The sequence below is a fragment of the Mycteria americana genome, chromosome 1 (assembly GCF_035582795.1).
Source record: "Mycteria americana isolate JAX WOST 10 ecotype Jacksonville Zoo and Gardens chromosome 1, USCA_MyAme_1.0, whole genome shotgun sequence".
Classification (NCBI taxonomy): Eukaryota; Metazoa; Chordata; class Aves; order Ciconiiformes; family Ciconiidae; genus Mycteria; species Mycteria americana.
In genome coordinates, this window is record NC_134365.1 from 195796608 (window position 1) to 195809518 (window position 12911).

The following is a 12911-nucleotide window of genomic DNA, read 5'->3' on the forward strand; positions in this document are numbered from 1 at the left end:
CATGAACTTTGCAAAAGGTTAAAACAGCCAGGGAGCATGGCACGGAGCCCTGTTATGAACTAGAGGTCTAACTCCGTGCCCTGCATTAGTGCTGTGGGTCCAGACTTTTATCCAGCCATAACGTGTTTCCTACTTCGCCTGGCACCTTTTTATCGTTTGGGTTGAGTGATAGGTGAGAGGTGATACGCCCATTTCACTGTGAGTTTCTGGCATGGCTGTGCATATTTTTTGGCGGGTGTGTAAGTTGCAGCACTGCTGACAGCCTGCGGTTCTGCAGCTTTTTAAGGGAAAGGATTTGCATTATCTTAGCTTTAATTTTCTTTTTACCAAAACAAAGAGCAGTCAGAGTTGTCATCTGCTCGTTACATATCTGCTCCATCGTATGCACAATTTGTCCTGCGGTGTTTTTATATGTGTTCATTTTTAACTTTCAGATACTTCCAAATTCTGACATTTCCTCACTAGCTCAGATTTCCCAGTATTTTGGAGTACATGGGGTCTCCCATGGCCAACAAAAACCATCAATTTCCTTTCTCATGACAGAAAGGAAGCATTCCTAGGGCAACCAAGCAGCTTGAAAGAGACTCCTATTGAAAGAGGGCATATTTTGTCTGAGTTTGAACCCCAGATATCTTAATTTCTAATATTCCTAAATTCTACCTCCTCCTTCCATTCCCCAAAAATAGTGTCCGTATCTCTGCGTGTCCCCTCACTGAGCTGGGACCTCAGCCACCAGACAGCAGCACCGGGAAGGGGCACCCCACATGGAGTGTGACCCATTTCTGGGGGCTGTAGCATTAAACCCCTTTGTGGGGGAGTACAGATATAAGAAGTTTTTAATTTTTCTTTGCTTAAGTCTTGAACAGCCATGCTGTACTTTTTTTCCAAGTCATAAATGTCCTCAATGTCTTAATACAGACTGTCTTTGCTCCCTGCTGACCTGGGAATTCAAACAGAATTAGTATTTTGGGTTTGTTTTTTTTTTTCTTTTTACTGAAGTCCCCATTTTCCCTTAAATTAATACCTAGTGGTACATCATTGCGAGAGGAGGTCTCCATGCTTAAATATGGAAATGAAAATGCCCAGTCGTTTTCCTAATGCAGTGCTTCCAGTTTATGACTCACTTTGCATGTCCTACTTGACAGACTGTGCACACTTTTAGGCACATTCTTTTCTCTATTTAACTTATTACATAACAATTTAATGTATCAATTTAACTGTGTTTTGCTAAATAAAGAATGAAAAAAAAAATCACCCCATATGTTTGAGAGGTTATTTTTTTTCTTTATTTTTTAACCAAACTTATGCCTAAAGGCAATGTATTAGACTTTTATAAACTCTTTAGATTTTTATTACAAAAGAAATGTGTTTCAGTAAGAGTTTTTCTTATATTATCCATTCCTCATTTAACCTTATAGTGAAACTAGAGCTTGTGAACAGAGCTTCTTGGTATTATCCTTACAGCCATCTTTTGGTTTTATAACTTGGTTAAGAAATAGAAGTTGATAATTGTGAACTTGTCTACAAGCTTAGTTTTCTATGTTAGCATTCTAGATAATAAATATCTATGTACGTGGTAGTGATAAATATTATATGGTTTCAAAACAAAACCACCTAAAAGGAAATGTGTTCTCATCCTGAACTAATTCTCTATAATTTCTTACTGTCTCTAGAACCTTTCATATTCTTTCCCATAAACATCGTATTTAACTCTGCTAGGTGTCATATACTTACTGAATACATTAACACATTATTCCAAGGAGTGACTTTTTTATCTTAGCAGTTGCGAGTGCTAAGACAAAACAAATGCCTCTTCATTTTAAGTAAAAAAATAGATGTATTTTCCATGGCTTGTATTTTTTTGTTTAAGAGAAAACAAAACTTTTGGGTTTTGAGAAGATTTGGATCTGTAAATACTATATAATATTTTTACATAAAACTGCAGAAGAAATGACAAATACCACTACAAAATGAAAAAATCAAGTGATTTGTTTCAAAAACATTGAAATGTCTTCATTTTTTAAAAAAGTGCTTAATGCTTTTTTCTTGGGCACACGTATTCAATAAATTTGGCTCAAGTTCACAATTCCAGACAGATCCAAGCTTCATTTCTTGACAAAACAAATACTTGAATAGAGTTCTTGCCCAAACCTACTGTGCTCAAATGACAAATATAAACTTGACTGAGAAAAACACTCAATGTGATATAACATACAATTTTTTCTTTTCTCTTTCCTCAGATCAACTGGTAGAGAATATGCTCTGAAAATAATCAAAAAAAGTAAATGTAGAGGAAAAGTAAGTATAAAAAAATCAAATGAGACCAAAAGATTTTTTTTTTTCAAGAAACATTTTGTGAGAGATCACTTTGGGAAGCTGTTGGTATTTGTCTTCTTCCTGGCAAGTGTTAGAATCTTTTTGGTCGAAGCCTTTGCCTGCCCTCTGGAGACCCTTGGAGTCTCAGTATAAAAGGCTGCAGTGTGCCTGTCTAGATGCGTGTGTTGGTTCTCCAGTTGGTTGGTTGTGTGTGGGTACACTCACTCCCCTTGCTCTTTACCCCTGTAATTATGTCCTCTAGCTTTCATAATCCCAGATGTTATAGAAAACAGAAGAATAATACTAATAATTATAACAACACCGGTTACTATGTCTAAACAGTATGCAAGGTTAATCAAATTGATGTCACTTTTACAGTAAGTGAATTTCTGTAAGCTGTTGAAATGTATAACAAAAGGTTCTCTGAGAAGATGCTATCATATTTTTAAATTGAAAGATTCTGCATCGGAGAAAAAATTTTAGAAGCTTCCATATTTAACTTTTCTCTGCATCAGAAACATGTCTTTTCCTCCATTTCTTTTTCTGTGTTCTACTCTCTGTTCTTTCAGTTATGACACTGATGTTGTTTCTAGATGTGTTCCTTCCATATTGCTGGAGGCAACGTCTGTTACCTTTTTAAAAAACCCTGAAGAATCCATGCAGGTCCCAGTTCTCTCTGCATTTTCCACTGTACAATGGAAGGGAAAGTTTTTCTCACCAACCCGTAGTCATTAAAGATTTATTTTGTGTGGCAGGAACACATGATCCAGAATGAGGTATCTATTTTAAGACGAGTCAAGCATCCCAATATTGTACTTCTGATTGAGGAGATGGACATGCCAACTGAGTTGTACCTTGTCATGGAACTTGTAAAGGTGAGTATTTTGGAGACAAGCTGCTTATTAAGAATTGTTTCAACCATACTGAGAAATTTCACTGGTACTAAAGCTTACTAAAAATCATGGAATCACAGAATAATTTAGAATGGAAGGAGTCTCTGAAGGTAGTCTTGTCCAGCACCCTGCTGAAAGATGTGTAACCCACTGTCAGATTTTTTTTTAATAGCTTTCAAATATTTCAAGTATTTGTCTAACTTTCTGTAAGCCACACTCAGAAGTGCTCTATGGACAGTACTTTGGAGATCGTTAGTTTTATTTGCTCCCCCAAAAGAAGTCTCTTTGAAAAGTTTTATCTTAAAGAAATGCATCTGCCTTGAGGTGAATTGAAAATACACTCAGTCTGAATAGCCATAAATACCAGCCTTCAAAATTCAATATTCTTTGATAAAATAGAGTTTAATTAGATTTTACTAATTTATGTTAAATTTAAAGAATATTACCTATCTTTTTTCTCTACTGCTTTATATTAGCACATTGTCAGGCTTGCCTTCTTGATAGTAATCTAAATTTAAGCTGGAGGAGGGAGGAAGTGAAAGAGAAAAACCTGCTATTTAAAGCATGGTTCTATTCTGAAAAGTAAGTTTGCTAATGCAGTATTTTATATATGGGACCCTATTTATTTCTTCATAGTAACATCCACATCTCATGCATTTATTTCACTCACTGGTGGAATTACATATTCAAACTGGATTATGAAACTCAGACCAGGTCATCTCTTGCCCCCATACTGTCAACAGCGCAGTGCAAGAACTATGAATTTAGCTCTCGGTTCTGGCACTAATACACAAGTATGTCACTCTGCATAGAAGGTGGTAAAAATACATTTGAGTAAATGGTACAAATTAGGACAGAAAACCACTGAGGACATGTTGTCCTCCATACTTACTTTAACAGAATACACCTGTTTTTCACATTCACTAATGGGATTAGCGATTCTCCTTCCTTCCTCAGCTGTTCCGTTGGGAGGAGATCTTCCCAGCAGTCACCTCCGTTTCTGTATCTTGATCAGCATGTTCTCCTGGGGCAGCCTATCATGCCTACCCCTGGGAAATCCACAGTTTTAAGTGTTTAAGGACAAAGATTACAACAAAGCTGTGCAGCAACAGCATTTGTTGTGCAGGCCTGTTGTATGTGCATGCTCAACACTTGTGAGCAAATCAGGCAGTCTGAACCCTGGCAGCCAGATCACTTCCACTTATCTTAAATTAAAAGTGTGGTCACCTTCGGTAGACATCCTCTGTATCCATGGACAGAAACAGGTACCACCAGAGGTCATGAGAGAAAGCAATTTTGGCAAGCAGGGTTGTTATCTGCTTTGCTCTGGTTGTAGGTGGAGATTAAGGGATGCTCTTAATATAGGCACCTCATTGAGATGTTAGATAGGATGATCCCAGGTCCAAGTGTTTCTTAAAGAACTTCTCAATCTCTGGGCTGGAATATGAGAGCAAGGAGAATGAAAAGTTTTTTGTTTTGTTCCATTATCCCCCGTGCTCCCTGGCAGCAGCGGTGACGCAAGCCATGTTTCCAGTGCAGAGCTGGGAGGCTGTCAAGTGTGGCCCATGGGTGGACGGCCACAGATTTTCCCTGTCCTTGTGGCAGGCTGGGACAGCCTTATTGTCCATGAGAAGCTCAGGCCATGCCCCACAGCTTAGGAGATGGCAGCATTGTCCTCTTAGGTTTGAGTCTGCCCGATGCCCTACTTGGCTTGAGTGGTGCTCTGGAGCTTATGGTCCAGCTAACGCTGCTGTCCACCACCTCCCAGCTCTGAGGAAGCACAATGGGGCATGCTGGTGGCAAGGAGCTGACAGGGTACGTAGCACCCCCATTTAGTCTCTGATGGAGAGGTTAAATCCTGAGAAAAAAGCAAAAACACTCTTCAACACCATGAATCCCTCTGTGTAACCAGTCCCAGAAGAATTTCCCCACCTTCTTCAAAGTCACAGCCCTCTCTCGCGCTCGGGAGTGCAATGTGAAATGGCACAGCTTCAGATCAGATGCCATTAGCCATCTAACACTATTTTTATCATAATTACTGCTCTTTTCTATGATAAGTGAGTTCACTCTGCGATCCATGTTACTGTAGGTTTTTCCTGGTGTCCATGAGAGCTTGTTCAAAGGTACCTCAATACTCTTGCACAGCATTGTAATCCAATGTAGCCACAGCTTCAGCCTGCATTGACAAATCCTTCATCTTGGCCCCATGAGGCGTGCTAAGAAGTAAAAGCTGTGCCTTGTCTAACATGCCAAGACGTAAGCACATAGCTGGTTTTATGGGTGCAACCTGCTGTGCTATTCATGCTTGAAAAATGTTCAAACTGTAGTCTCTAGTGGATTTTTAATCAAAGTCCTACTCAGCTAAATAAGAGAGGAGGGGACTGAAAACTCTTACAAAATAACTAGCCTAAAAGATGTATATAAAGAAAACCATCCATTATATTAACTTTCTGGAAAAATCTGGGTTTTTGAACTCTTTCTTCCTTACTCTTCAGGATTGCTGTACATACCAAGATATTTATGCTTTTAGTTATGCTATAGAAGGGCTTTATAGACATCTCTGTAGTTCAGATATCCTAGAGAGCACTGTTTTAATGTTCTTTACTTTTATGTGGAATAATAGAGAAATTTAGAAGAAATACCCTAATCCTGGGAAGTTAACTTTGTTTCTTTGAAGCAAACATCTATTCCTTAATATTTAATTGGGAAAAAAAAAGCCTTGTTATATTCTGTGGGCACCAGGGAAGGTATTTCTGGAAAGACATTAATTGTTAATTCACCAATTGCTGACTGTTACCATTTCATAGTGTGCACTGTTAGAATTGATTAACCATCTGTTAGTGACTGACTTTTGAAGACCTGACTTTAAATCAAACTCACAGACAGGAAAGAAATTCAAGGAGAAAAGGCTTGATACTGCAGAGCACGGTTTCAGTTAATACCACCCTGCATTAATTGGCAGTAACATGTTTGACATAAGTGGCTGCTGCAAGTACTGCCCTCACCTCATGGCAGATAGGCCATTCATTGCTTTGTAAAGTGTAAGAAAAAGCACTTCATAAATACAAATATAAACACATTGCAAGTGGTGCTTGTAAAAGGAAGCAAGGACCTGGTTTCTGGCACGTTGCCTTTTTACACAGCGAAACAAAATTGTTATTCAAACCTAACAGGGGTTTGGCCAATTTAACAAGCAAGATTTATTGCAGAGTTTCCTTTACTTCTCCAGGATATGATTTCACTTTTGCAGAAGAAAAGAGAGATTATATCATTTACATAACAAGGTAATAAATAAATAATTGGTTACCGTGCTTCCAAGTATACTTCCTCATGTGCACAGATGATAAAAACTGCATTCAGATGTTACTGGTCCCATTTCACTCCAGAACAGGGGATTTAAGACTGAAATGTCATCCTGAACTCACCCCTTGTGCCTGAATAAATGATAGTGACCTGCTGTGTGAATCGGCTAAGCAGAACCTTGCAGGTTAAAGTGCTCTTCAGGGAAAGGGAAGTCTGAAAACAATTCTGCCTGATATAGCTGTCAGCTCTGTTAACCCTTTGCAGGATATCACCTCTCTTTTAACTGCAGAGAATCCCACAGACTAAATATATGCTTTCTTTTCTTACCAGGCAACCTGGTAAGAAACTTTACTGAGTAAAGTAAGCTGCTTAACTGGAGAAAATGATTCTGCTTCAGATTGGCTTGGCCATCTGTTAATGTGCTCTGCAGCCTCTATATTTTCCTGAGTTTAGGTTTCTCTTGCGCATGAACATTTGTTCTTTTTCTTCTGACTTTAGGCCGAAATTTTCCCTTCTCTTTATAAGGTTCAGCTTCTTTCCTTCTCGCCCCTCACATCTCAGCTCGGGCTGTTTTCTTTGTTTGGAGGCAGATCCTTTGCTGATGTTATTGACACTTCTCCTGAGCATCTGGAATGTATTAGATAAGACCAAAGATCTGTTTAATCCACTACCTCATGTTAAAAAGCCGCTGGTACAGGGGCTTCACAGGAGCGAGCTTAAGGAAGACAGATTGTTTATCCCACATATTTTGCCACATGCTGATAACTAATACGTAGGGATCAGTTAATGCCATGAAGTACATGGTATTGTACTTTTGCCAAATATTTGGCCTTTCTGTCTAATCCTCGGTCTGGTTTAGTTTGGCCTTTTCTTCCTCCTTTTCCTTGACACTGTGTATCTTGATGTATCTTGATCAGTCACCAGCCAGAGCAAGAGGTTTTGGTGTGGTCCAGATTTGACAATGGTTGGCTGCAAGCAGTTTCCAAAGCTAGAGTTTTGCGTCTACAGTGGGAATAAACTTGCCCTGGCAGACTTCAGCTGCACCTCAACAATGCAAAATTTTTAATAGTTTGTTTGGGTTCTTTTAACAAGTAATGTCTGTTTTCTCAAGTTGGAGTCTTTGGTGGTTGTCTTTTCCTACCTCTTTCTCTGTAGCCATGATTCCTGGAAAAATTGTTTTTTTGATTCTTCCCCCTCCTCCTTTGTCTTAGTGAAAACAGTGTTTACTCTGGAGCTGAGCCTTAACAAAACCCCACCAAATAACTTCAGGCTGTTGATAAAATCATGAGAGTTGGCAAAGCTGGGAATCCTCTGTTGCCTTCAGAAAATACCTACTTTTTCTTTAAAATACAGTCTCCTGTGATATATTTTTTTCCTTGATGTTTTGACTGCAGCAGGGATTTTTTGCATTGTTTTTGCAGAATTATCATTTCCCTCCTCTTTTTTTTTTCTGTTGGTCTATGTTTCCTTTATGGTGCTGCTTTGATTTTGGCCAAAGGCCCAATACCTCTGAGCAGTATCTCTCAAAAGATGTTTGTTTTTTCCTCCACTCTGTCAAGTTTCTTCCTTAATCTCTTCTTTAAACTTATTTTTTGGTCTTTCTCCAAGCACTTACATGTTCTTCTCACTTGCCAGCTCAGCTCTGGAAATACAGTCCAAATGTCATGGCTGCCTCAGATCCTGGTGAAGATCATTGCAACTTCAACGATTTCCACTTAATTTTCCTTCTTTTCTTCTTTCTTTCTCTCTTCTCTTCTTGTTTTTCTTTCACTGGCAGTAGCTTTTAGCTGAGTTAGACAGCACGACGAGCTGGAAATGGGACAAGCTGCCATCTGTGTTTGTAGCTGTGGTGAAATACTAATGTTAATTCTTCAGTGTCTTCCAGTATGATTGTCTGACATACGTGCTGGGAAGTTGTTCGGTATTAGCTGCAAGAAGAGCATCACGCTACCAAAAACTTCACATCTTATGTAGAGAAAGTGGTTTCTAAAATCCATGTTTTCAAAGTTTTATGAGATGGAAACAGACTTTTAAAATATGCTAGCAGTGATGACAGATAGCTGGTTTGAGTTTTACTCAGAATTTCTTTGTTTTTCTGGAGTTCACTCAGACTTTGGGCAAAAATTTGATGCCAGCCTGTTTGTGATTGTAATAGATTGGCAAGGATTGGTACGTGTCATCGTGACAGGCAAGTATGTAGGCATGCCAGAAATCTGCAACAGGGGCTCTGAACACACAGGTTGGCAAGTGCTGGACATGTTACAAAAGCAGCAGCAGGTGGGAATGGCTTGCGGTGGAGACTCCGGCCTCTTGGCTGACCAACCAAGCCATAACAAATGGTTCTGAATTACTGATATGTTCAGCTGCCATTATGGGGGATGTCATCAGAGTACCCAAAGTTTATAGCTGCAAGGAAACTGTACTGCTCCTCCCTCCTCCTCCTCCTCCTCCTCCTCCTCTTCCTCTATGAATGATGCTCCTTGATCTTCCCTAAATTTTTCAGTCATTTCATAAGCAGTGTTGCTCATATGCCATGGTCATTTTGCTCCAGGGAGGAGATCTTTTTGATGCTATTACTTCTACCAACAAATACACGGAGCGGGATGCCAGTGGGATGCTTTACAATCTGGCCAGTGCCATCAAATATCTTCACAGCCTGAACATTGTCCACAGGGATATCAAGCCGGAGAATCTACTGGTAAGTGAAAATTCAGCTTTCAGTATTGTTGATAAGTTGGGAGTGTGTGAGAGAAGGTCTGTGCTTCTCCCTCCTTCCACGCACACCCCAAGTTTATGTCGGTCTTTGAAGTCATTGGTCTTTAATTTTAACCTTAGCATTGTAAAGCTCTCCTAAGAATAACAGCTATCACAAAAAGTACGGTAACATCAGCTGGTATGTCTAGACTGTTCCCCAGGACACAGCGACAGAGTTGTTCCAGTGATCACTAGAAGTGACCTTTCAGTGAGCTGCAGTATAATTTCAAGCTTCTCATAAATACGGAGGTGTTCTGTCCTCAATAGACCATTCTGTACTTCTGCAGCTGCCTCAGCAATTAGCAGCAGTTCAGTTTTACAAACATGGTGGGTATAAATGTTGTGCCCTAATCGTGTAGTACGTCAGGGCAGAACCAGGAAGAGACTTCAGAGTCCTTCCTTTCCCTGCTGCATCTCCCAAATAATCCCATAGCACTTTTTGTAATACACTTTACTAAATAGCCTGAATCTTCCTTTTCCTGACTGAATCTGTATGAGCCCTATCCACTGAAAACAATGAAAAACATACCCTGACAAGTAGTCCTTCTGAGGATTTTGCACTCTTGAATGCAGTCTTCTCCAACTGACTTAGTTTTTTTTCTTCTGAGAAATTAATTTCTCCTGATTATTTCACTGTTCTCTGAGTTTTCCTGAATTTGCTGACATGTTCCAGTATCAAGATGTCCCAATTCTCTATATATCCTGCTACCATAAAATGATGTTTAAGATACCTAGAATAATCGGTTCTCTCAGCTGTGCGCTCTCTGCCATGACTTAGTGCCTTTAGTCCTGCTTGACACTGAAGAGGTTTTATGGGAAAGTTGACTCAAGCAGATCTTACTAAACTTCCAGGGAGTGGGATTTTTACATTTGAGGTTCCTCTAGAGGCAGGTGCCTTTAGAGTTCTGGGTCAGGAAGTAGCCTGCCCCTGTTTTCCAGAAACTGCTAAAAACATGTTGGGTAGAAGCTTTACTAGACACTAACAACTGATACTCCTTTTGCAGCCCTTGTGCTGGTGTTCATAGGTGACTGCATGCAGAAGTTATAGGAATCACATGCCAGGATTCATTAATGCTGTGACTTGGAGCGTACAGGAGGGTCTTGGTCTGGAGAAAGGCTCACCCTGCTGTTGTTTTGGCACGTCTCTAAATGCCTAAAGTCTGACAACAGTAGAGTGAAGCTTTTGGGAGGAGAGAGAAAGGTAGGCAGGAGGTGGAGGCAACAGGGAGAGGATTAAATTTGCCTGCCCAGCCATCTCTGGTAATTACCCTACCAGGTGTGACCGCATTGTTTGCATTGTAGCTGAATTGTTTCTGAGTGATTTTTCCAGTGTTGTGCATGTGTAAAGATCCTACATTGATATTGATACTGAGCAGTGAGGATACAGCACTCAACCTCTTGCAGCATCCTAACTCTCAAAAGCTAGCGTTTGATTCACAAATTATATTAATTCTCTAAGGTTTATCAGGTCCTTGAAAGAAACGAACGCTGTTTTAGAAAAGTGCTTTTGAACCAGCCTTACCTGAGTTCTGACTCTGTCTCTGACATTGGCTGTGGCCTTCGTGTCTCTTGACCTTTCTGCTTTTATCTTCTTATCTGTCAAATGGGATGGGTAGTTCCTTGTATCACAAGATTGCAATTAGGGTTATTTTCTTGGCATTTATAAAACACGTGCAAAACGCCATATGAGCCTTAGCCTTTCTGTTGCTAAAGACCTTCTACTTGCCTTCTGTAGCCTGCCTTTTGCTTGCGGCTCTGTAACCCTTCACCTAAGTGGTCACAGCAGTACATTTCCCTTGTTGTTCTTGTGCTGTTGCTTTCACGCCGTTACTGTCATGGTCTTGCACCAGCAGACCCCGGTAGTGTTGTTACAGCAGGTTCTCCTGGCCACTGGTGTGAGAATCAGCCCTTCCTCCCCTACACCTTTAGCTACCCATGGGTTGTAGCTTTAGGTTTAGGGGAGCCTATACCAGGCCTGCCCAAAGCAGAGCAACTAACTGGGGCGGGAGGGGGGAACATCTGCCCCGATCAATACATGCCCCAAGGCTAACAGCCCCATTAGCAGGAAGAAACAACAGGGAGGATGAGCAAGGCCTGACAAAAGCTATAGAGTTACTACAGGAAAACTATGAGGGGTGAAGGGGAACATGCTGCTCTGGAGAGGGTGCCCAGAGGAGGATGCTCATCTGCAGCCTCCTTATTGCATCTCTTCCCGGCTCCTGGGAGAGCTTTCCCTTCCATCTCCCTCTTTATCTCCTTTGGTTTTTCCTTTTCCCCAAAAGTAACTTTCACGCTTAGAGCTGATGTGTGCCATCAGCTATAGACCCTGCTGATAAATCTTTGTGTGGGTGAACCTGTCTCAACGTCCTATGTGCAACAGCAGTTATTTCTATAAGTGCTTAAATATTCCTTATTATCCTCAAGGCATGCAAAGCCCACCTAACAGTCAACTGTCCAAGAGTTTAGGGTACGCTGAATACCTGTGATTTTTTAGCGGTTTTTTGTTCTCTAGAGAGCGTCTTCCATGTTTTAATTGGAACATTTTTCATAATTGCTGCTATTTAGCACATTTATTTTGTCAAGTCATGGGATGTCTTTATAGCCATATAATAAACCCTAGAGAACAACTTCTCTGACTGTTGCCATCTGCACTGATCACAAGAGCAGCTTAGAAAATACTGACAGTCTTTATAGTAATAGGATACATATGGTGGCACACAATTATGTGTAGCTGCATTCAATTAGTGTTGTACAATTACACAGTTTTATTGCTTAGTTAAAACAGTGAAAGCGCTACATAGTAGGTAATTTGCACTAATCCCCATTTCTTTAATTGCCCTGCAGTATTTAAATGCAGTGGAACATATATAGCGTTTGTTCTGAATAACATGAGCATTAAATTATCTTTCACATTCCTTGACTGGCAAGTAACATACCACAGCTTCACATTGGGCTCCTTTTTATATGGAGTTATAACAGGGTGGGGAAAAGTTACTTTCTTCAGTTTTACAAGTCAACTGAAGTAGTTTTCCAAGGAAAGTAATTCCTGGAAACAGATGGGGCAAAATCCTAGAAAATGCACAGTACGAAACCTTCTGCATTGGTAAATATTGCCAAACAAGCGTTTTCCATAATTAGTTTCCAGGATATATAAGTCATACAAGGTGTGGTCTGTTGAAGGAGGGAATTTATGAATGATCACTAGGTTAACACAACTCAGAGAGGGCTTTGTAAAAGATAACCGCATGAAATAGAATATGAGATGCTAATTAGACTGGATTCAGTTCTTGATGCCTAAGTGCACACTTTACATTTTTCAGCAAGTGAATGTTTAAAGCTCTAGTCTCTAGCCTTTAATTAAAACTGTTGTTGAAATTAGATTTATTACTGCCATTTCAGAGAGCACTTTCTTTAGTTTCAGGAACCAGATGTATTTAACAATCTGTGTTTTTAATAAAACCATAATTGCTTTTTTCCAGTGCATTTCTATAAGCCTATCTTTTTTTCTGGCTTAGTAGCAGAGAAATGTGAATCCATATCAAATTGCTGGTCCTCTTAAAGATCCAGTTGTATTATTAAAAATAACATAAGGAAAGGAGAAGAATTTTGTATATTCTGAATGTCTGTGTGTGGCTGTATCACCTG

The 12911-nt window shown here is 39.9% G+C and overlaps 1 protein-coding gene across 3 annotated transcripts in view; it reads left to right on the forward strand.

Moving 5' to 3' along the window:
• The window catches only part of DCLK1 (doublecortin like kinase 1), a 249300-nt gene that overhangs the window by 207231 nt on the left and 29158 nt on the right, over positions 1 to 12911 (forward strand). For all 3 annotated transcript variants that reach the window (XM_075490767.1, XM_075490766.1, XM_075490768.1), the window contains 3 exons: positions 2241 to 2298; positions 3072 to 3191; positions 9064 to 9210. In XM_075490767.1, coding sequence (XP_075346882.1) covers positions 2241 to 2298; positions 3072 to 3191; positions 9064 to 9210 — 325 coding nt within the window. The remainder of the gene's footprint in view (positions 1 to 2240; positions 2299 to 3071; positions 3192 to 9063; positions 9211 to 12911) is intronic.